Genomic DNA, 26,062 nt, shown 5'->3' with positions numbered 1-26,062 from the left:
TGGTTTTTCAAATGGTGGAAGTTGTACGAACCATCATTAGATATTTTAAACCCTCTCTTCAAAGGATTATATTCTCAATGGGTAGATATATCTCCCAAATTTATTTCTCTCCAAAAAGATCATATTTTTTATAATGGTATTGCTACCATGTATTTCTTTATTGAATTTTCTATTCCCTCGATTATGAAATGGGATGTACAGACAGGTTATACTAGTGAAGGTATTCCTTGCCTTAACAGACTTTTCTATCATAAGTTCTGGTCCAAATTGCTCCAGTCAAATCAACAAGGAAAGTTATATGGTGAAGAATTAATACAACAAATACAGGCCAAGATAGAGGCTTATTCACAGATCGATCATACAAAGGATGAAGAAGAAGATCTAAGTCCTTTGGAAATTATCAGCAAGAGACTCCAAATGAAGAAGGGAGCTGTTTCACAGAAAGAAATCCTTGCTTCATATTTTGAAGAAATAAAAAAGGATTTAGCAAAAAATCTTGGTACTACTATTGGAGATAATATCTCTATGGTTTCTATTGGCAGTACTTCAAATGAAAATGTGTGTTTAGCCGGAGAAGCCCAAAATCAATCAAATACAGAGGAAGTTAGTGATACAGAAATTGAAGATTTTATCAACAAGTTGAAAGCAAGTGCAGAGGCATCTTCTGCCAAGAAAAATGACAAAGGAAAAGATAAAGCATAAAGAAATAGAATGCCCCACCGATTGATTATTGGGGTAAAAAGACGAAGACTTTTATAAAGTAATAGGTCCCCGAGACAACTTTAATAAAGTAAGGGGTCCCTCCATTATCGGAAGGAATCTACTTTTATAAAAGTAGTTTGTCCAATTTTAATAATGTAGTTTTTCTTTTGGCCACATTTTAATTATCTTGTCGGCTACTTTTACTTTTTCATTTTGTTTGTTTGTATACAGATCCATTATATAAGGATCACTCTTCTTTAGTTAGAGGCAAGCGTTAGACAATACTAGAACTCTCTGCCTTCTCTCTAGTTTATCTCTCTACTTGTAAAGAACCTCTTCTGTAATAATTTTTCCAAGTTTGAAATAAAATCAAAAAGGTCATTTGGCCACAACTAGAGATTTCTCTGCTGGTACTGTTCTTCTCATTCCCTCTTCCATATCTGAAATATTGTTAGCCTAAATGACAGGTTAAACAGGTAAGTGTTAGACTTGGTTCTCGATGGTTATATGCTATTCATGTTTATGGTAGTTAGGAGTCTACTGTATCAAATCCGATGGGGTTTTGGGTTAAGGACTATATAGACCAGGCAGTTACTAGTCTCGACAGTAAACCTTGGTTAGTCCCAAGCTAACCGGTGGTGCTCGTTAACCCGTTTAGGCAGGTGGCTGTTGAAGGGTTGTGAAGAGCATCGTGGTTTAAGGTTTCCCTTGATATTAGTGGCTAGGCCAGGACTGGTGTTCTTGTAATTCAATTCCTAAACCCACTACTCTCTTCCTTAATCATATACAATTATTATTTTTCTATCTTATAAGATAAATATAAGCATTACATTTGACATTAATATTTCATTACCTAATAGTATTAGACAACTCTTGTCAAGATTTTCATAATCGATCAAAAATATTCATCATTTTTGTCATGGCAACCATTTTCATTTTTTAAGCTAACTATTTTTTTTGTTTATAATTCGAATCATAAATACTTATTTAGCTACAAATTTTGTTTTGAATAATTTCATAGGCCTAAAAGGTTATTATTACTATAACGAGTATCAACTTGCAGCAAAAGCTAATAATTAACTATGAAATTTTATCAGAACAATAAATTTGTGGCTAGATTATTCTGTAATGACAAATAATTATAGCTATTAAGCCAACTATTGCAGTGTTCTTTTTAGAACTTGAAGCAAAAATATTTATCTAACTATAATAGTTTATTTTAAATATTTTATTATGGTTAAAAGGTTATTTTTGCTACAGTAACTTTTCGTTCGTAGCAAAAATTAACAATTAGCTACAATATTATGTCATAACAATAAATTCGTGGCTATATCATTTACCTATTGCCATAATTTTTATAGCCTGAAGCAGATGTATTTCTTTAACTACAATATTTTATTTAAATAATTTATTGTAGCTAAAAGGTTACTATTGCTATAATAACTTTTAATGCATGGCTAAAACGTATAAGTTAGCTCCACAATTTATTGTAGCAACAAATCTATTTAGGCAATTATTGCTACGATTGTTAGCAATTATAGCAAAAATAAGAAATTAGTTTTACCAATTTAATTTTTTGTGGCTATTGTTAGGTATTAGCTACGATTTTTAAATTCATAGCTAAGATTTCGTAGCTATAAATATATTAGGTTGTGGTGTGTTGTCATTGGACACTTCGAAAATAGTAGCCTAAGAATATTTGTGTATTAACATTATGTATATACGCTTGCAGAAATGCAGGGTAAGCTTGCGCACAATAGATCCTTGTGATCAAATTCTTCCTCGGACCCTGCACATAACGGGAGCTTAGTGCACTGGACTGCATATATATATACACACACATACACGCCTGAAAATGATGTAAACAACAGTGTGAAATTAAAGTAAAGCCTTATTAAAATCCCATAACTTCAAATCCAAACTTGTTTACTACCTAGGTAGTGACATAGGTCGACATCGTTTGCTCATGTGCCAATAGATCGTCAGCCAATCAACTAATTCTTAATTCACAAAGTAGTTAAAATCAATTACATGAATCTTTCTCTTTATTCAAACCTAATTAATTCTTATTGTTTTTTTTAAAATTAAGGAGAAATAAATAGGGTATTTGTTGGACGGGTTTGGAGCTGGGGTTAGCCAAAGAGTGGGATACATCATCTCTGGGGTTGCAACCCTGTCAGTCACCAGACACCCAGTGAACGTTAGAGCACTGATTCCTCATTAAACAATTATTAATCAAATTATGGGTAAAGATGTCGGAGATTACTTTAAAAAAAAATTAAATAAATGTGCACTAAGCTTCTAAATAAATGCTAACAAAATCAATTCCAAATGCAGATGCAGAAGTGGCAGTGGAGGACGCCTCTTTGAATTTGAGGCACATGGAAAATAACTATGGTTAATTGTAGGAGTAATAAGAATGACAATAATGTACTGGTCGAAAGCAGATACATAAGGCAATGGATTGGCTAGCCATCATTCGAATTTAATGGATGCTGGGGATTTGTGTAGAGAAAAAGACTTGTATCCACAACAAGTGTTATTAATACATTTTTCATGCCTATATCCATGGCTTTTGGCTTCAATTTATTAACGTAGTTGGAATAGTATTGGAGAAACACTTGTAAGTTTCAGTAGTGATGTTGATATATTTGCAGAGCACAGGCACTGTTGTCAGGGAGGCAAAAAACTTGAGTGTGGAGAGAATGGCAGCCACCATAATCGGCAATAGGAGAAGCTGCAATTGCAGGTGGGGAGGACGATGTTTTAAAGCGCCTTCAGTTTACAGATATAAAGCATTAACTATTTGTATTGCTACTTCTATACGAAAACATTGATTTGATGCATCTTTCTAAATGTGATTGATGGATGAATTTGAATTTTGAAGGACTATCACTGAAATACTATTCTACCCGCTAATTAGATTACAATTATTACATCCTTAAGAAAGGCACTATATAGCATTCCCTTGGATTACAACTTACATTTTGTCTAGATTTTTTGAAAGTTGTCACTCCTTAAGAAAGGCACTATATGGCCTTAATCATAAAACTAATTGTTTAAACTACTCTATCTCTCACTTAATTAACACTCAACTAATTTGAGCAGTAAGAAACTAATTGTTTAAACTAATCTCTAGTGTTTTCTCTTCCCTCCAAGTTTATGCCTTGAATATCTAGCCGTTCCAACCCAGTTTGTTTAAATTTCAGGTCTTAACAGGCACTAAAATCAAGCAAAATACATAGTTTACCCATTGATCTTATACCCAAATCTCTGTTACACATCTCTCTATCACGATCAACCTTTTACACACCCAACCTTTTAGAAGTGTGTCAATGACACACCACTTCTGTGTTTTACCACTTTTTCTAAACATGTGTGTGTCACACATGAATAATCCATCCAAGTTTTAATTAAAAAATAAAGAAAAAGAAAAGGACACCCCACCCACTCATCGGAGAATCCACTCCGGCCACCAATGTTGAGAGCAATCTTTGTATAATAATGTCACGACCCGGATTTTCCACCCTCGGGAATCGCGATGGAGCATACTCGTGAAAGCTAGGCAACCCGAGTCTTATAAATTTATTACCCTTTTTAATAAGCATGCTCAACAATTCAAAGTATTAAGTGATTAAATAATGGAATAAATTTAAATAACCGAAAATGCGGAAGACGAAAAACTTAATAGTTCAACCAAACACTGCTACATAATCTGAAGTACAATACTACCCAGAATTTGGTGTCACAAGTCACGGACTATCTAAGAATACTACAAATAAGGTCTGAATGGAAATACACAAGTTTGTCTCTGAATAAGTAAAAACAGAAAGACAAAATATAGGAGGAGACACCAAGGCCCGCGGACGTCTGCAGGACTACCTCGGCTCGCCTGAATGGACTGAAGACATCACCCTCACTACGGTCCAAATGCTCCGGTATCAGTATCTGCACATAGTGCAGAGTGTAGTATCAGCACAACCGACCCTATGTGCTAGTAAGTACCTAGCTTAACCTCGGCGAACTAGTGACGAGGCTAGGACTAGACTACCAAATAAACCTGTGCAGTTAAATCCTATACAACGGAAATGAAAGCAGATAATTACAGCTAAAGTTGGGCAGGGGAAACATGGTGCGGGTAGTAACAGATAACAACAGAATAATAGTAGAGAAATGTAAGGAACGCCATAAATCAATTACCAGCAAAAGATAAGGAAATAAGAAACAACTACACATGTAATACCGTTGCAGGCGTGCAACCCGATCCCATTTCATATAATACTATTGCAGGCGTGCAACCCGCTCCCATTTCATATAGTACCGTTGTAGGCATGCAACCCGCTCCCATTTCATATAGTATCGTTGCAGGCGTGCAACCTGCTCCCTTTTTATTTATCAACACCAATCATAAAAGAATTCCGGTAAGGGAACAATAATATAACAACATCCCGGCAAGGGAACAATAATATAACAACAACATCCCGGCAAGGGAACAATAATATGAAAACAACATCCCGGCAAGGAAACAATAATATCATAACAACATCCCGGCAAGGGAACAATAATGATAATCCTCATATGAAGCACGAATAAACCACAACGGAGTCACAATAATTACAATATATGACTCACGGGCATGCTTGACACCGACGTATAGATACTTGTCACCATGCCTATACATCGTACTCCACAATTAACACATAGCAAATAAGAAACGACTCTTAATCCCTCAAGCTAAGGTTAGACCAAACACTTACCTCAAACTTCCACGGCCAACTCAAGCCTCAAACACCGCTTTTCCTTTAGAATTCGCCTCCAAATAACTCGTATCTAGTCCAAATTGATTTAACAACATCAATAACTGCTAAAGAATTCATACCCAATGCTTAATTATAGGTTTTCTATCATTTTTCCTAAAACGTCAAAAATCGACTCCGGCCCCGCTTGGTCAAAACTCGAGGTTGGGTTCAAAACTCGATCACCTATTCACCCACGAGCCCAAATATGCAATTAGTTTTGAAATCCGACCCCAAAATGAGGTCTAAATTCCAATTAATCAAAAAGCCCTAACTCTACCCAAATTCCTAATTTCTACTATAACAATCCTAGATTTTTGGATGAAAATTGATGAAATGCAATGGAAAATCAAAAGAAAAAGGTTTAGAATCATATACCAATGCTTTGGGGAAGAACTTGTTCTTTGAAAGTCGCATCAATGCTCTCTAGTTTTGAAAATATGAAGTTTTGAACTAAATCCCAATTTGCTATTGTTTTTAATTCACTGAACAGGCCTTCTTCGCGTTCGCGAAGGGCCTGTCACGTTCACGAAGGGTCAGGCCCATTAGCCTTCACGTTCGCATTTAGCGGCTTGGGTTCAGGGAGCTTTAACTCCTCAAGCCTTCACGTTCGCGGGCCAGTGGCCGCGTTAATGTAGAACAAAATCCCCTTCCCCCTGCCCCAGCACAAAGGCCTTTGCGTTCACGATAGCAGGTCCGTGTTCGCGATGGGTAGCACCCCCAAAGCTTCGCGTTCGCGACCTGTTTATCACGTTCGTGTAGAAGGAAATTTCCTTCAGCCCGACTTACCATTCGCGTTCGCGAGAGTCCTGATCGCGGCGAACTCAACCTTACACAACAGTAGGAGGAGCGGGCGCTAATACTTTTACCCAAATAGTGGTATCGGGGTCAATTTCCACAGGGAGCTTGGAATGGAGTTGCGTATTTGTTTAGACTAGGAATGCATGTTTGCTCCTAATTGTACTTCTACCATTTTTTGTGTTTTTGTTTAATCACTACTATTATCAACTACAAGTTTAAGCTAATTTATGCTAAAAGGGTATGTTCTAAGTTGTGATTAATATAGAGAAAGGCACTAGGGTCGTGGCATCACCTAGGTGGTTAACTAACGGGTAGAGGTTACTAATAATAGATTGACATATTTGGGATCAATGTTATAACCGTGCACATTTGTACTCACTCTCACACCTCTCGGTAGAGAGAGCGATTTTGCCCAATTGACTCTCTCGAGATCAATTGGGTAGGCCAATTAGACCAAGCAACTAGGGTTCAAGTAGGGTGATTACTCTCTCGAGGTTTAACCCGTTAATTGGGACTACCATTTCTCATGGATCCACCCCAATCCCTTGTTGGGTCAATTCTGGGGTCATAGACTCTCTTTCTCAAGAAAGGTCAAGACCCACTAAGCTAGAATCAATGTTTGCAACCATCAATCCTTAATTAAACCATAAAATTAACCCAAATAACAAACACCCAATATCAATCTATCAGTAAGAAGCAACACCCATTAATTACCCACACTAGGGTTGAGCCACAACCCTAGCTAATGGGTTTAGCTAGACATAATTAAAGCAGAAAATGAAGAAATAGAAGATGAAACAACCATATTAATTAATTGCCAATGCTAAACTACAATAATCTATGATGAAACTAAACTAAAAATGCCAAAGATAGGCCAAAACATAAGTCTCACGAGTGCAGCAGCTGTCAGTTGTACAAAACTTGACCTAAAAATGGTAAAATGTTCTATTTATAGTGGGCTGGAAAAACTGGACAAAAATACCCCTGCGGGGTTAGTGCGGACCGCAAAAAGATGGCACGCGGCCACACTAGGTTGCTTGACCTCTGAATCTTGCTCTCTGAAAATGGTGATGCGGACCGCACAAAGTTGGGGTACGGCCGCATGAAAACTGGCGCGGACCGCACAAAGTTGTTGTACGGCCGCATGAAAGGTTTTGCAGCTTCTCTGAACTTCACTGATGCGGGCCGCGTGACCATAGAGTGCGGCCGCATGGGGGGAGTGCGGGCCGCATGAAGTTGGACGCGGCTGCGTGGTTTGCTTCTGGAATATAATACTCTCTAAACTTATTGGACGCGACCGCATAGCAAAATTGTGCGGCCGCATGAATTGGGACGCGGCCGCATGGGGCATGGCTTGTAAGTTCACAGTCTCTGAACTTCTATGGTGCGGCCGCATGACATGATGGTGCGGTCCGCACCAAGTTCTGAATGTCTTCACTCTACTGATCTTTGGCACTTGAGCAGGTTTCACTCCAATTTGAGCCGATCTTTGACGATTTGTCACTTTATAGCTCAAACCTTCAATCAAGCGCAATATGTAAGCTTTTTGGGACTATTTTGTAGCAATTTACACTCAAAGCGCAGGCAAGTATGGGTATAAAACATGTTAAAATCCTACTTATCAACTCCTCCAAACTTAAACCTTTGCTTGTCCTCAAGCGAACAAAACAAAACCCACCCCTCAAAGGCAACATCCAAGCAATTTCAGCTTATCCTAAAGTAACCTCAACAAGCGTCAATTGGGACTAACAATTGCCCTCAATGCGAATGCATCATTAACACATTTAAACTTTGAAAGCTTGTGGATCAAGTGTGACACAAGAGCTTCAAGAGTTGACACATTTCATCAAAGAACTTTTCTCAATTACCTTGGCCATTGTGGAACCCAAACTCAAACACCCTCAACTCTCCCTAAGCGAACCTCACCTTTTTGAGTATTATCGCACAAACCGAGGTTGATGGATTTCCACTCATCTCTCTCAAGGAAGAGGCCACAAGTCCGATTCTAAGTACCATATGCTTGCCCCTTATGTAAGTATCTACTAATGTAGGTTCCTTTCAACTCAAAATCATGTAGGGCTTTTATGGAGTCATTGTGAAGGCTTTTGGGTAAGGGTAGGACAAAGTTTTGTTCAAGTGGGTTCAATCTTCCCTTAATCATTTCTTTTGATTCATTTCGGCACACTTTCTTGACTCATTTGAGTATTCACTTCTTTTTCAAGGGGTTAGAGAGACACATTGTCACCCTTTTCATGCAATTCAACACATTTCTCCTTTTTTACTTTTTCCACACCCTTTTTCACTTTTGTTTTCTTTGAATCCCGTTTTTGACCTTATTCAATTGGGTCTTTCTTTTTGTCTTATCTTTTCTTTTTCTTTTTGCTTTTGTACCTTTTTACCACATTGTTTTCTTTCTTGTCTTCCCCCCCCCCAAACTTAGACGTTTTCCATCTACTCAAGGGAAGATTTGGGTGCCACGAGAGGGTATCGTTAAGAACGGGTATAGGCTTGTAGCTTCGGTTCTTGAAAGAAGAAGGTTCAAGGGTCAAAAGGGTTAACTAGGGATCATTTCATTGGTAGGTCATGGAATTTTTCAATCTTAGCATTTTGGATCAAGGAGAGCCTACAATCACTTCTCAAGCCAAATTTCACCTAAGATTTCGCCTCAACAAACATTCGGGGCAAGTTATAGACCATCGGCTCGCGACCTGGACTCGCAAATCGAACTCTCACCATACACACTCAAGGATTGCTAAAGATGTCGAGTCAAGGGCCCACAATGACCTTAGTTACGATTCAAGCGCACAATGGTTCAATACGACCACATGATGACTGTTTGGTCAACACAAGAGTCTCAAGGCCACGACTTTCACCATCCTAAGCACAACATTATGTCTTTGACCATGGGATCAAAGGCAAATGTGTTAGGCCCAAGTGAAGCTTTGCCTGAGGTATCCTTGACTGCAAAACTTGAAAATCAAAAAACGAAAAACCAAAAACGGACTCAAACCCTTAAGAAGGTTGTCACGCCATCTATCATTGGGAAGAGCCACCCGGTTCGCACAACACTCTACCCTTGGAAAGAACTGTGGCATTAAGAAAACCGAGGGCTTATTGCAAATGCCAAAACAAAACAAAAAGGCTACGAGCTTACTATGAAGCTACAAACTAAAAAAATTTAACGAAAAAAAAAAAGAACCGAATGAATATGTACAATATGGGAGTAGAATATACAACGGGGGGAATGAATATGTATATAAAGTAGAAAAGTAACAAGAATGAAAAGTTATATACATGCCAACTATCAACTAGCAACATAAGCTAAGAATCAAATGAATATGTACAGTCATCCTAAATGTATCAACCATCAAAATACAAAATAGTAGGGCGCACCCCCACGAATAAAAGCTGGCATTTTCCCCAATGCCAACTACCAAAATAAGCATATAAACAGAGAAAGGATATAGAGTGGCTCCTCAAGCCTGATCCGTCGTCATGGGCTGATCAGTGGTCCCCTGGTCCTCTGTACTGGCGGGAACCTCAGACTGGTTTCCGACCTGCTGCTGCTCTGCTGCTGGGACAGAGGTCGGGTCATGGACCGACTGAACATCTGGTGGAGCACTGGAATTATCCTGCTGAACCTGTGTTACCTCTATCACAACACCCTCAGTGCTAGAAAGTTTCCTCTTCTTCCTTGGGTGCCTAGGCTCATCCTCCTGCTGTGGCTCCGGTATAACTACTGATGGTGGAGGTGCTGACTCGTCAAAGAACAAGTCTAAAGGCAGTTGGTCTGCCTTTAGATTGTCAACCTCAGTTCGGATCTCCTTCACCTCATCCTTGGATGCCCGGGATTTTCTCATCTTTTTATGTTCTCGTGCAAGCTCCTTTAGAGCTTTGCCCTGTGCATCAACTGCCTTTGTCAAGGCAGCCTGAGTAGCTAAAATCTTCTCCTGGTTGGACAGGAGTGTCTTCAATGTCTCCTCAATGGACTGAGGAATCTCAACTGTGGCTGGAACAGACTGGGCCGCAACTGTGGTAGCCAAAGTGGACAACTTGGATGTCGAGACTGACATCCAGTTGTTCAAACTGGCCAATGTCTTTGCTAATTGTTGGGCCGTGAGGGGGTTGGATTTGGAGGTGGGAACCACTGGGCCAGTTGAAGAACTATGACCCACAGAGGAGGATGGGATGTCCGGAACAGTAGTGGCAGCGGGAGTGGGTGGCTCAACAGAGGCTTCTACTGCAACTGGCTCCTCTGACTGGCCAGTCGGGGTAGAGGTGGATGTTTTTCCCTTCTTATCCCCCTTAAGGTTGTCCGGAACCTGAATATTAAACCATGAGAACGGGGACACCGGCCGGACTTCAACATCGAAGGGGTATTTTTTTACCTTTACATCTTCAAAGTACATTGTGAGGGTGTTCGGGTAGGGGTAGTTTTTGTATGTATCAATGCCAATGGATGTTATCACACTGTACATAACATTCCCCACATTGATGGGGAAACCTGCCATGATGGACACAATGAAAACCACTCGGGCGATTGGAATGGTTTGGTCATGGGACGAAGGGTCCAACCTGTTGCATACAAAAGTTAACCATCCTCTCGCCTCAAAATTAAGGTCCTTTCTCAGTATTTTCTTCCCCGCTTGAATCCATTCCGGAATGGTACCCGGTTGAGCTAAGAAATGTGACACCCAATGACGAGCTTCCTCTTTCAACGCTAATTTCTCTCTGTACAAAGCGTCATCCTCCTCGTTGAAACCCAAATATTCGTTCAACGCCTCTGCCGAAAACACTATCGTCTTATCCCGCACTTTGATTGCAATTGACCCTTCTTTGGTGTGGGCTACATTGCAGTAGAATTCCTTCACCATATGTTCATTTGCATCGATCAGCTTATCTTTAAAGAAATCCCACCCCACTCTAGTAAGATATTGATCATAGACTCTGGGAAGGTAGGGTAACAAATCCCGGGTGACTATTCTTCTTTCTGGAATCAGCTTCTTCTTTGGCCACACTTCCCAAAATTTATGAAAGGCTACCTCGCTGACAAATCTGTCCTGCCATACAGCTGGGTTTCTACTTCTTTCAATTCCCCCAACTCTAGGTACCCCACTGTCCGGGACCTCCTCATCATTCTTGTTTTTGTCTTCTGCACTTTCCCCGGATCCTGAAGCTGTAGGGGAGGTGGAGTATTTGGTACTGCCTGCTTTTGAGCCCTCAGACGACTCAGGTTGTATAACAATTGGAGCTTTAGCAGGGCCTGCTGGGGCTTTCCACGAACCCGTTGAGAAATCCTGGGAGGGGAGGTACTCACTCCTCGACTGCTCTTCAGCACTCACCACCTGCTTTCTTGTTTTTAGCTATGATTGGGGAGTGAGTTTCTTCAATTTAGCTTTACCTCCCCGGGAGGGGTCACCTCCTCGTCCAGGCTGTTTAGCTCCACGACCTCGTTGTTTAACCATTTTCTGCACACAAATAATTCTAACATTGTTAGTTCAGGTAGTTGCAGAGTTTAAGTACAGAACAGAAACACAGATAGAGAATAGCTGACAGCATTGGGACCGCACAAACTAGGCATGCGGACCGCACTGACCAACTTTTGAATTCAACACCTCTCTGATTAGGGATCGTGTGGACCGCATAAACAGGGTGCGCGACCACATGGGAGCCAACGCGGTCCTCACAAACTGTTCATGCGGCCGCATTGGCCATAATATTGAAAAGTGGTGCCCTCTGAACCTCACCCATGCGGACCACGCAAATATGGCATGTGGCTGCATGAAGCATGGCGCGGACCGCACAAACCCGGCATGCGGCCGCGCTGAGAGAATCAACCTTTGGGCTCAAGGTTTACGCGGACCGCGTAACAGACTGATGCGGCTGCGTTAGGTATGGCGCGGACCGCACAAACAGGGTGCGCGGCCGCGCTGAGCTGAAAATACAGGGGCAACTAGGGCTTTAATTACTGGGCTCAAATCTTTCATGTTTTAGCATCCTACTTTGTCCCTACTCATTTATAACATGCACATCATTTGAAAGAGCAACAAGAACACTATAGAACAATCCTAATCATGAAAAAATGAAAATCAAAAAGAAAAATTGAAGAAGTTATGACTAGGGGAACATGTATAAAATTTAAATTAATGCTAAGTAAAGAGTAATGTGAGAGATATGTTACCAGGAAAGCGAAGAAATTCCATTGATATTAACACTAATAAGGATCTATGAAGGTGAACAGTAACTTTTAGGGCTCAGGAGTGAATTTTGGCGAAAAGTTCTACTAAAGACCTTAATGGTCTATTTATAGGAAACAAGGGGGGCCCATCACTTACCGTCCAGTGCGGCCGCGTGAACACGACCACGGGCCGCACTGGGATTTAACCTTTTTACCTGAAGCTGCAGCGAAAGCACGCGGACCGTATGAAATGGGATGCGGCCGCATGAGTACTATGCGGGCCGCACAAAGTGGGATGCGACCGCGTGAACACAGTTCAGAGACTTGGTAATAATTTCTTTGGCCGGTGCGGACCGCGCAAAGTGGGATTGCGGCCGCGTCGGTCGCTGTTCAGAGACTGTTGTTTTACACAATTGTTTTTGCACTGGTTCAATCGCAATTCCTACAACATCTCACAAACCATTAGCTCAAAAATCCTAATCTACCATAGAAATCAAAAAGAAAGAAAAAGACATGGGTTGCCTCCCAAGAAGCACCTGATTTAACGTCACGGCACGACGCATGTTACCATCAAAGTCACTTCAAATGAATGAGTGCCACCATGGTACTGTCATCAAACTTTCCCAAGTAATGCTTGACACGATGCCCATTGACCCGGAAAACTTCACCATTTTTGTTTTTGAGATCAATAGCACCAAATGGGGTTACACCGACAACTTCAAATGGACCACTCCACTTAGACTTAAGATTTCCCGGAAATAACCTCAACCGGGAGTTGAAAAGAAGAACCATGTCACCAACTTTGAATTCCTTCCCCCGGGCATACTTATCGTGAAGATACTTCATCTTGTCCTTGTACAAGGACGAACTGGAGTAGGCATGAAATCTAAACTCGTCTAGCTCATTGAGTTGCTCAACCCAGAGATTCGCAGCGACATCCCATTCTAAGTTCAATTTTCTCAAGGCCCACATATCCTTATGCTTCAATTCCACCAGAAGATGACAAGATTTCCCAAACACCAACCGGTATGGAGACATACCAATCGGGGTCTTGTAAGCTGTCCGATAGGCCCAAAGAGCGTCATCTAGTTTCTTCGACCAATCGGTCCTATTGGCATTGACAGTTTTGGACATTATATTCTTGATCTCTCGGTTGGAAACCTCAACTTGGCCACTCGCTTGAGGATGATAAGGAGTGGTCACCTTGTGATTTAAACCATACTTAGCAAGCAATGAATCAAAAGCCCGGTTGCAAAAATGAGAGCCACCATCACTAATGATAGCACGTGGAGTGCCAAACCTTGTGAAGATACTCTTTTTCAAGAATGTCACCACACTTCGAGCTTCGTTGTTGGGCAAAGCGACGGCTTCGACCCATTTCGACACATAATCAACCGCTACCAAGATATAGGTGTTCCCACAAGAACTCACGAACGGCCCCATAAAGTTGATACCCCACACATCAAAAATATCTACCTCTAGAATTGTGTTGAGAGTCATCTCATCCTTTTTAGAAATCCTACCGGTTCGTTGGCATTCATCACATCTCTTGAAAAAATCACCGGCATCTTTAAACAAGGAGGGCCAATAGAAACCGCAACTAAGCACCTTAGAAGCCGTCCTCACCCCGCCATGATGGCCACCATAGGGAGAGGAATGACAAGCCTCCAAAATACTCAATTGTTCTTCTTCCGGGACACACCGGCGAATCACACCATCGGTGCAAATCTTGAACAAATATGGCTCATCCCAATAATAATCCAAACTATCCTGCTTGAGCTTCTTCCTTTGGTTAGAAGAGAGCTCATACGGGATTATACCGGTCACAAGATAATTTGCCACGTCAGCAAACCATGGCATATCATGCATAGATACCACAAAGAGTTGTTCATCCGGGAACGCATCATTGATTTCAAGGCCGTCAGAAGGCCTCCCCTCTTCTTCCAAGCGGGACAAGTGGTCCGTCACTTGATTTTCACTTCCTTTGCGGTCCACGATTTCGATATCAAACTCTTGAAGAAGAAGCACCCATCTCATCAACCTTGCTTTTGAATCTTTCTTGGTCATCAAATACCTAAGGGCGACATGATCGGTATGGATAATTACTTTGGCCCCCATAAGGTATGGTCAGAACTTTTCCATGGCAAACACAATAGCTAGCAATTCCTTCTCGGTGACTGTATAGTTTCTTTGAGCTTCATTCATCATCTTGCTTGAGTAGTACACCATATGGAACATCTTGTTGATTCTTTGGCCCAAGACCACCCCTACTGCAACATCACTAGCGTCACATATGAGCTCAAATGGCAAGCTCCAATTGGGTGCGGTAATGATAGGGGTTGTTGTCAACTTGTGTTTTAGCAGCTCGAAAGCCTCCATGCACTTCTCATCAAAAAAAAATTTGGCCTCCTTCTTTAACAACTTGCACAACGGATTAACTACCTTAGAGAAATCTTTGATGAACCTTCGGTAGAAACCTGCGTGCCCAAAAAGCTCCTCACCCCTTTGACAGAAGTAGGGGAGGTAACCTTGAAATGACTTCAATCTTGGCTTTGTCAACTTCAATACCTTTCTTCGAAATCTTATGACCCAATACAATACCCTCTTCTACCATAAAATGGCATTTTTCCCAATTGGAGACTAGGTTTGTATCTTTACATCGGGCCAACACTCAGTCCAAATTTGTCAAGCATTCCTCAAAGGAGTTTCCCACCACGCTAAAATCATCCATAAAGACCTCCAATATATCTTCCACCATGTCGGTGAAAATTGTCATCATACATCGTTGAAAGGTCGCTGGGGCATTACACAATCAAAACGGCATCCTCGAAAATGCGAATGTGCCGTAGGGACATGTAAAGGTCGTCTTTTCTTGATCTTCTGGGGCAATGAGAATTTTATTGTACCCCAAATACCCATCTAAAAAGCAATAAAACGACTGACTCGCAAGATGATCAAGCATTTGGTCGAGGAACGACAACGGGAAATGATCCTTTCTAGTCACCTTGTTAAGCTTTCTATAGTCCATACAAACTCTCCATCCTGTCACCATCCAAGTAGGAATCAACTCATTGTTGGCATTGGTTACCACAGTCATCCCGCCATTCTTCGGTACGCATTGCACCGGAGAAGTCCATGAGCTATCAGAAATAGGATACACCACACCGGCGTCAAGCCACTTGATAACTTCCTTTTTGACCACTTCTTGCATAGCTTCGTTGAGTCTCCTTTGGTGTTCAAGTGAGGGACTCGAATCCTCCTCCAATATGATCTTATGCATGTAAAAGGCGGGGCTTATGCCCCGTATATCCGCCAATGTCCATCCAATTGCCCTCTTGCACTTTTGTAGAACCGCCAAAGTGGCGTCAACCTGCACGTTAGTCAAACAAGACGAAAGAATAACAGGCAAAGTGAAATTAGGGCCCAAGTATTCATACCTGAGGTGAGGAGGAAGTGGTTTCAACTCCAACACCGGCGGCTCCTCAATAGATGGCTTGGTTGGGGGAGTTTTGCGATTCTCAAGATCCAAAGATAACTTCCTAGGCTCATAAGAATACGAGCCCATACCATGCAAAGCGTTTACACATTCAACTCTCCCAGCATCATTATCAACATCCATGTTCAAGAGAACGGCTTCAAGTGGGTCTTCAACATTCACCATTGCACTTGTGTCATCTACTATCACCGTCGTGACAATGTTAACAAACGAGCACACCTCGGTGCTATTCGATTGCCTCATAGATTTGCATACATGGAACACCACCTTTTCATCACCAACACGGAAGGTCAACTCTCCCGCCTCAACATCTACCAATGCCTTCCTAGTAGCTAGGAAAGGTCTTCCAAGGATAATTGGAACCTCAAAATCCACCTCACAATCCAAGATAACGAAATCGGCCGGCAATATAAACTTATCAACACGAACAAGGACGTCATCAATAATCCCCAAAGGTCACTTCATTGACCGGTCCGCCATTTGAAGCCTAATAGAAGTTGGACGAGGTTGTCCAATTCCCAAGGTCTTGAAGACCGAATATGACATTAAATTGATACTTGCCCCCAAGTCACAAAGGGCTTTTGCAAAGTCGGCACTTCCAATGGTACATGGTATAGAGAATGCACCGGGGTCCTCAAGTTTCGGAGCCATAGAATGTACAATTGCGCTCACTTGATGGGTCATATTGATTGTCTCACACTCCATTGATCTCTTTTTTGTAACCAAATCTTTCATGAACTTTGCGTATCCCGGCATTTGCTCGAGTGCCTCCACCAAGGGCACGTTGATGGTCAAACTCTTCATCATCTCAATGAATTTCTTAAATTGGTTGTCACCCTTTTGCTTGGCAAACCGTTGAGGATAGGGCGGAGGAGGTCGAGGTAAGGGTGCTCGAGCTTTGGGCACCACCGGCTCGGGCATATCAATCACGTGTTCCCTAGACGGGTTCACGACCTCTTGTGTTTCTTCCTCAACCTCATGAACATCAATCCGCACATCATCTCTCACACTTGGTTCAACTACATCTTCAACCACCAAAGGTATTTCATTATCTCGTAACTCATCTTCATCCACCGTAACTTGGTTTCCTCTTGAGGCATGCACATCACCGCCTCTTCCACTTCGCGTTGTCACTGCCATCACATGATTATTGTGCCCACCCTTGGGGTTTACTACCGTATCACTTGGTAGAGCACCCTTTGGGCGAGTATTTAAAGACTGAGAGATTTGGCCTAATTGCACTTCCAAGTTCCGGATAGATGTGTTATGCGAAGCTAATTGGGCCTCGGAATCCTGGTTCTTTTTCATCATTTGCTCGAACATGCTTTCAATTCTCCCCATCTCGCTTCCGGACGAACTCAGACCTTGAGAAGGAAAGGGGGTGGATTGTTCGGTTGTTGGTACATGGGGGGCCTTTGAAAACCTTGCCCCCGGTTGCCTTGGTTCCCGCCATTGTGCCACCCTCCTTGATTGTTGTTGTTTCCCCAATTATTATTATTACCATGCCAATTTCCTTGGTTGCCTTGATTACCCCAATTGTTGTTTTGGTTGTTGTTATTCCAATTAACTCCGCCTTGTTGTTGATTGCCCCAATTACCTTGAGGACGCCATTGTTGGTTTGAAAAGTTACCTCTATTCCCTTGATAGTTGTTGACATATTGGACTTCTTCGCTTTGATCATCATAGCACTCATTTGAATAACCACCACCATCATTGTTGTTGTCATATTGTTCACAATTAGCTTGAGGTTGTTGTCCTCTTTGCCTCCTTTTCAACATAGAAACACCTTCCATTGCGTTGACTTGGCGCGGGTTTTGGACTTGTTGCAATTGCGCCTTTGCCAATTGATTCATAGTTGTTGTAAGCTCGGCGATAGCTTGGACATGATCGTGCAACTCCTTGTGCAAATGGATGACCGTGGGGTCACCTTGGGGAACGTTTGCTCAGCTTTGACATGCCAAAGAGGTGTCGGTCATTTCATCAAGTACATCACATGCCTCTTGGTAAGAAAGTTTCATAAAGTTCCCTCCGGCTAATTGGTTCACGATGCATTGATTTGTGGTGTTGATGCCCCGATAAAAGGTTTGTTGAATCATAGCCTCGGTCATATCGTTATTAGGGCTCTCTTTCACCATTGTTCTATATCTTTCCCATATCTCATGCAAAGGTTCCGTTGGCTCTTGCTTGAAAGCTAGAATTTCATCCCGAAGAGCTGCCATATGACTTGGAGAGAAAAACTTGGCAATAAATTTGTCCGCCAATTCATCCCATGTTGTAATAGAATGATTGGGGAGTCTTTCTAACCAATCCAATGCTTTACCCCGAAGAGAAAACGGGAAAAGCCTCAATCTCAATGCATCCTCGGACGCGTTTGTCTTCTTGCTACCCCAACATGTATCCACGAACCCCTTCAAGTGCTTGTAGGCATTTGATCGGAGGACCCCGTGAAATAACCTCTTTGCTCGAGCAAGGTCAGCATAACATTTGTGATTTGAAAGTTCCCCGCCCGGATTCGGGGAGGAACAATAGCACTGGCGTATCCTTGATTTGGTAAAACTCTAGGAGCCACTCTCGGCGGTGCTGGAGGAGGGTCTGGAATGTTGTTGTTCTCATTTGCATTTATATTGACATGTCGGCCTCTCCGTGGAAGTTGAGGTAAGACCTCATCTTGTTCTAGATCCTCTACCTCCTCCCCCGCTATCACATTACCGAGAGGGTCATTTGCATTAAGAGTCATTGTACCTGATTGATCGACACAAACAAAATTAGTAAACAAGAAGGAAAGAGAAGTAAAACACAATTCTAGCTACACAAATAGTCAACACCGTAAGCTCCCCGGCAACAGCGCCAAAAAGTTGATCGCGGCGAACTCAACCTTACACAATGGTAGGAGGAGCGGGCGCTAATACTTTTACTCGAATAGTGGTATCGGGGTCAATTTCCACAGGGAGCATGGAATGGAGTTGCGTATTTGTTTAGACTAGGAATGCGTGTTTGCTCCTAATTGTACTTCTACCATTTTTTGGGGTTTTGTTTAATCACTACTATTATCAACTACAAGTTTAAGCTAATTTATGCTAAAAGGGTATGTTCTAAGTTGTGATTAATATAGAGAAAGGCACTAGGGTCGTGACATCACCTAGGTGGTTAACTAATGGGTAGAGGTTACTAATAATAGATTGACATATTTGGGATCAATGTTATAACCGTGAACATTTGTACTCATTCTCACACCTCTCGGTAGAGAGAGAGATATTGCCCAATTGACTCTCTCGAGATCAATTGGGTAGGCCAATTAGACCAAGCAACTAGGGTTCAAGTAGGGTGATTACTCTCTCGAGGTTTAACCCGTTAATTGGGACTACCATTTCTCATGGATCCACCCCAATCCCTTGTTGGGTCAATTCTGGGGTCATAGACTCTCTTTCTCAAGAAAGGTCAAGACCCACTAAGCTAGAATCAATGTTTGCAACCATCAATCCTTAATTAAACCATAAAATTAACCCAAATAACAAACACCCAATATCAATCTATCAGTAAGAAGCAACACCCATTAATTACCCACACTAGGGTTGAGCCACAACCCTAGCTAATGGGTTTAGCTAGACATAATTAAAGCAGAAAATGAAGAAATAGAAGATGAAACAACCATATTAATTAATTGCTAATGCTAAACTACAATAATCTATGATGAAACTAAGCTAAAAATGCCCAAGATAGGCCAAAACATAAGTCAGCAGCTGTCAGTTGTACAAAACTTGACCTAAAAATGGTAAAATGTTCTATTTATAGTGGGCTGGACAAAAATGCCCCTGCGGGGTTAGTGCGGACCGCACAAAGATGGCACGCGGCCACACTAGGTTGCTTGACCTCTAAATCTTGCTCTCTGAAAATGGTGATGCGGACCGCACAAAGTTGGGGTGCGGCCGCATAAAAACTGGCGCGGACCGCACAAAGTTGTTGTGCGGCCGCATGAAAGGTTTTGCAACTTCTCTGAACTTCACTAATGCGGGCCGCGTGACCATAGAGTGCGGCCACATAGGGGGGAGTGCGGGCCGCATGAAAGGTTTTGCAGCTTCTCTGAACTTCACTGATGCGGGCCGCGTGACCATAGAGTGCGGCCACATTGGGGGAGTGCGGGCCACATGAAGTTGGACGCGGCCGCGTGGTTTGCTTCTGGAATATAATACTCTCTGAACTTATTGGACGCGACCGCATAGCAAAATTGTGTGGCCGTATGAGTGAGACGCGGGCCGCATTAATTGGGACGCGGCCGCATGGGGCATGGCTTGTAAGTTCACAGTCTCTGAACTTCTATGGTACGGCCGCATGACATGATGGTGTGGTCCGCACCAAGTTCTGAATGTCTTCACTCTACTGATCTTTGGCACTTGAGCAAGTTTCACTCCAATTTGAGCCGATCTTTGACGATTTGTCACGTTATAGCTCAAACCTGCAATCAAGCGCAATCTGTAAGCTTTTTGGGACTATTTTGTAGCAATTTACACTAAAAGCGCAGGCAAGTATGGGTATAAAACATGTTAAAATCCTACTTATCAAGTCCTTCCGCGAACGCGAAGAACAAAACTTCATAACACCAGAAACTAAAAACCTGAAACTTTTCTAAGTTTAAAAACCTTCCGAAACCTATCTGAAACTCACCCGAGCCCTCGGGGCTTCAAACCAAACATGCATACTAACCCAAAAACATCATATGAACTTATTCATGCGATCAAATCGCCAAATTAATAGCTTTAACAACGAATTTAGCATCAAAATCAAGGAAAAATCTCAAAACTTCCAAAGTATCAAATTTCACAACTACGGGTCTGAATTACATCAAAACGACTTGCGTTTCTTACAAAATTTTACAGGCTCAATCTAAACGCCATATAAGACTTGTACCAGGCTCCGGAACCAAGATACGGGTCCGATACCATCAATTTCAAAAACTCATATATTTTCCAGAAAATAATTTTCTTTAAAAATTCATTTCTCGGGCTTGGGACCTCGGAATTCGATTCCAAGCATACGCCCAAGTCCCATATTTTCCTACGGACCCTCCGGGACTGTCAAATTAAAGGTCCAGGTACGTTTACCCAAAATATTGACCGAAGTCAACCTAAATTTATTTTAAAAGCAAAATTCATTATTTTTCGCAGATTTTCACATAATGGCTTTTTGGATACACGCTCGGACTGCACTCACAAATCGAGGTGAGACAAATAGGAGGTTTTAGGCCTCGAAACACAGAATTTATTTCTAAAACAAGTGATGACCTTTCGGGTCATCACATTCTCCACCTCTAAAACAACTGTTCGTCCCCGAACGGACATAAGAAGGAAGTACCTGAATCGGAGAAAAGATGGGGATAATGGCTCCGCATATCGGACTCGGACTCCCAAGTCGATGACTCAACAGGCTGACCTCTCCACTGAACACGAATAGAAGGGAAACTCTTCGATCTCAACTGACGAACCTGCAGGTCTAGAATAGCTACCGGCTCCTCCTCATATGACAAGTCCTTGTCCAACTGGACAGTGCTGAGGTCTAACACGTGGGATGGATCGCCATGATACTTTAGAAGCATGGACACATGAAACACTGGATGCACGACTGATAAACTCGACGACAACACAAGTCTATAAGCCACCTCTCCCACTCAATCAAGAATCTCAAATGGGCCAATGAACCTAGGGCTAAGCTTGTCCTTCTTTCCAAATCTCATCACGCCTATCATAGGAAACACCCGAAGCAACACTCGCTCGCCAACCATGAATGCCACATCACGAACCTTACGGTAGGCATAACTCTTTTACCTGGACTGAGCTGTACGAAGCCTATCCTGAATGATCCTGACCTTGTCCAAGTCATCCTGTACTAGATCTGTACCCAACAACCGAGCCTCTCCCGGCTCAAACCATCCAACCAGTGACTGATACGGCCTACTATATAAAGCCTTATAAGGAGCTATCTGGATGCTCGACTGGTAGCTATTGTTGTAGGAAAACTCCGCTAAAGGCAAAAACTGATCCCATGAGCCTCCAAAGTCAATGACACAATCTCTGAGCATATCATCCAAAATATGAATAGTACGCTCGAATTGTCCATCCGTCTGAGGATGAAATGTTGTGCTCAACTCGACCCGTGTGCCCAACTCCCGCTAAACTGCTCTCCAGAAATGTGAGGTAAACTGTGTACCTCGATCTGAAATGATAGACAGCGGCACACCATAAAGATGAACAATCTCCCGGATAGAGATATCATCTAACCTCTAGGAAGAATAGGAGACTGCTACCGGAATGAAATGTGCTGACTTGGTCAGCCTATCAACAATAACCCACACTGCATCGAACTTCCTATGAGTCCGTGGGAGTCCAACAACGAAGTCTATAGTGATACGCTCCCACTTCCACTCAAGAATCTCAATCTTCTGGAACAAACCACCAGGTCTCTGATGCTCGTACTTAACCTGCTGACAATTCAAACACTGAGCCACATATGCAACAATATCCTTCTTCATTCTCCTCTACCAATAATGTTGTCGCAATTCCTGATACATTTTAGCGGCGCCCGGATGAATAGAGTATCGGGAACTATGGGCCTCCTCTAAAATCAACTTCCGGAGTCCATCCACATTAGGCATACAAACTCGACCCTGCATCCTCAAAACTCCATCATCTCCTAATATAACCTGCTTGGCACCACCGTGCTACACTATGTCCCTAAGGAAACACAAATGAGAATCATCATACTGCCGATCTCGGATACACTCCAATAAAGAAAACGAACGACTATGTAAGCTAACAAACGGCGGGGCCCAGACACATCCAACTTCACGAACTGATTGGCCAAAGCCTAAACATCCAAAGCAAGCGGTCTCTCACCGACCGGAATATACGTTAAACTACCCATACTAGCTGACTTTCTACTCAAAGCATCGGCCACCACATTGGCCTTTCCCGGGTGATATAAGATGGTGATATCATAGTCTTTCAACAACTCCAACCACCTTCCCTGCCTCAAATTTAGCTCCTTTTTGCTTGAACAAGTACTGCAGACTCTTGTGATCCGTGAACACCTCACATGACATGCCATATAGATAATGCCTCCAAATCTTCAACGCGTGAACAATGGCTGCTAACTCCAAATCATGGACTGGATAGTTCTTTTCATGATTCTTCAACTGACACGAAGCATAAGCAATAACCTTGCCATCATGCATCAATACCGCACCAAGTCCAATAGGATATGCATCGCAATAAGCTATATATGGCCCTGAACCTGTGGGCAAAACCAACACCAGCGCCTTAGTCAAAGCTGTCTTGAGCTTCTGAATGCTCGCCAACACTCGTCCGACCACCTGAACTGGGCACCATTTTGGGTCAACTTGGTCACCGAGGCTGCAATAGATGGAAACCCCTCCACAAAGTGACGATAATAGCCTGCCAAATCCAAGAAACTCCGGATCTCTGTAGCTGATGTTGGTCTAGGCCAGTTCTTAACTGCCTCTATCTTCTTCGAATCCACCTGAATACCCTCTGCTGAAACAACATGACCCAAGAAAGCAACTGAACTCAACCAGAACTCACACTTTAAAAACTTAGTATACAACTGACTATCTCTCAAAGTCTGAAGACCACTCTCAGATGCTGCACATCCTCCTCCTGGATGCGGTAATAGATAGAAAATATCATCAATGAAGACTATCACGAACGAATCCAAGTGAGGCTTGAACACTCGGTTCATCAAATCCATAAAAGCTGCCGGGGCATTTGTCAACCCAAATGACATCACCAAGAACTCATAATGCCCGTACCGAGTGCGGAAAGATGTCTTAGGGACATCGGATGCTCTAATCCTCAACTGGTGGTAGCCAGATCTCAAGTCAATCTTCGAAAATAGCTTGGCACCCTAAAGCTAATCAAACAAATCATCAATCCTCGGTAATGGATACTTATTCTTGATTGTAACCTTGTTCAACTGCTAGTAATCTATACACATTCGCATCGATCCATCCTTCTTCTTAACAAACAACACCGGCGCATCCCAAGGTGAGACACTAGGTCTAATGAAGCCTTTCTCAAGAAAGTCTTGCAACTGCTCCTTCAATTCATTCAACTCAGGCGGATCCATACGATACGGTGGGATAGAAATAGGTTGAGCGCCCAGAGCCAAATCAATGCAGAAGTCAATATCCTTGTCGGGTGGCATATCCGGCAGGTTTGAAGGAAATACCTCAGTAAACTCACGAACAACAAGCACAGATTCAATAGAAGGAACCTCGGTACTAGAATCGCAAACATATGCCAAATAATCCAAACATTCCCTTCTCGACCATAAGCCAAGCCTTCATATATGAGATAACACTGCGGGTAGAATGACCAAGAGTCCTCTCCACTTTAAACGAGGCAAACCCGGCAAGGCTAAGGTCACAGTCTTGGCATGACAGTCCAAGATCGTGTGGTAAGGTGATAACCAGTCCATCCTCAATATGACATCAAAATCAACCATGTCCAAAAGTAATAAGTCTACTCGGGTCTCAAGACCCCCGATCACAACTATACAACAATGATGAACACGATCTACAACAATAGAATCACCTACTAGAGTAGACACATATACAGGAGCACTCAAAGAATCACTAGGCATGATCAAATACGGTGCAAAATAAGATGACACATAGGAGTACATAGATCCTATATCAAATAGAATTGAAGCATCTCTACTACAAATCAGAACAGTACCTGTGATAACTGTATCGGAAGCCTTAGCCTCAGGCCTGGCTGGAAGAGCATAACATTGGGGCTAGGCTCCACAACTCTGAACTACATCTCTAGGACGGCCTGTTGCTGGCTGGCCTCCACCTCTAGCGGCCTGAGCTCCACCTCTAATACCTCTACCTCCACCTTTAGCACCTCTACCTCCACCTCTATCTGGCTAGACGAGCGGTGGAACACTCAGTGCCTGAACCATGGCACGGGAATCCTGGTGCTGAGAACTGCTCAGTGCTCGAGGACAAAATCTATCAATATGCTCTATGTTGCCACAAGTAAAACAAGCCTTCTGTTGATGGAACTGACGACCCAAAAAGCTCTGGAGCGGAGGTGCATTGATAGGAGCTGGTGATGCACTGTAGGACTACTGATCAGAATACTGAATATAAGAACCACGGCTACCTGGGGCACCGTGAGAAGTCTGAAGTGCTTACTGAAAAGACCTAGGAGGATGGCCTCTACCAAAAGAATCCCTACCTCCAGACGAGGCACCACTAAATCCTCCTGAATAACGAGACCTCTTGTCAGACCCCTGATCACCTCCATGTGATAGAACCATCTCAACCCTCATAGCCGTATTGGCCGCATCCTGAAATGAAATCTCGCTCCCTGTCTCCTTAGCCATCTGATGTCGAATAGGATGAATGAGTCCCACAATGAACCTCCTCTCTCTCTCTCTTAGTAAGGTGTATAAGAAGAGCATGAGGGGCCAAGTCGATAAATCTGGTCTCGTACTGAGTAACACTCATAAAACCCTACTGGAGACGCTCAAACTGCCTCTAATAGATCTCTCTCTGAGTGATAGGAAGAAACTTCTCTAGAAATAGCTGAGAAAACTGATCCCAAGTCAAAGCTGGAGACCCAACTCGTCTAGCCAAACAATAATCCCTCCACCAAGTCTTGGCGGATCCAAATAAGTAAAAAGTAGCAGAGTTGACCCCATTGGTCTCCACTATCCCCATGTTCCTGAGAACCTCATGGCAGCTGTCTAAATAATCCTAGGGATTCTCAGAAGATGCACCACTGTAAGTGATAGTGAAGAGCTTGGTGAAACCTATCCAACCTCCACAAAGCCTCCAAAAACGTAGCTGATCTATTACTGGTCTGTGCTACTGCTCGGTTGAAGAAGCAGTACGTGACCTCGCCATTCGCGAAAGGACAAAAGTAGAGGTTTCAATTTAGCATTGAGAGAATAAAATTGCACGACAGAGAAGAATAGAAGTGAATTTTTTTCTAACTGTGTAGCCTCTGGGGATAAATACAGACGTCTCCGTACAGATCCCTCAGACTCTACTAAGTTTGTCCATGAATT

At 42.6% G+C, this 26,062-nt stretch overlaps 1 protein-coding gene and 1 long non-coding RNA gene across 2 annotated transcripts; one reads left to right on the top strand and one right to left on the bottom strand.

Annotated features, from left to right (window-relative positions):
* Positions 1–987: 987 nt before the first annotated feature.
* Positions 988–3,603, top strand: LOC104244748 (uncharacterized). Its single transcript, XR_715567.2, has 2 exons — positions 988–1,178; positions 3,040–3,603. It is a non-coding gene; the product is annotated as an uncharacterized lncRNA (long non-coding RNA).
* Positions 3,604–15,289: 11,686 nt separating this feature from the next.
* On the bottom strand, positions 15,290–25,375 carry LOC138888002 (uncharacterized). Its single transcript, XM_070169797.1, has 5 exons — positions 25,228–25,375; positions 23,512–23,640; positions 16,535–16,998; positions 16,061–16,348; positions 15,290–15,847 (listed from the first exon to the last, which is right to left on the bottom strand). The coding sequence occupies exons 1-5, from the start codon at positions 25,373–25,375 to the stop codon at positions 15,290–15,292; spliced, it is 1,587 nt and encodes a 528-aa protein (XP_070025898.1).
* Between the last annotated feature and the right edge of the window lie 687 nt (positions 25,376–26,062).

Source organism: Nicotiana sylvestris, chromosome 3 (genome assembly GCF_000393655.2).
Source record: "Nicotiana sylvestris chromosome 3, ASM39365v2, whole genome shotgun sequence".
Classification (NCBI taxonomy): domain Eukaryota; kingdom Viridiplantae; phylum Streptophyta; class Magnoliopsida; order Solanales; family Solanaceae; genus Nicotiana; species Nicotiana sylvestris.
The sequence above is the reverse complement of the archived record's forward strand: the minus strand, read 5'-3'. Positions and strand labels throughout refer to the sequence as shown.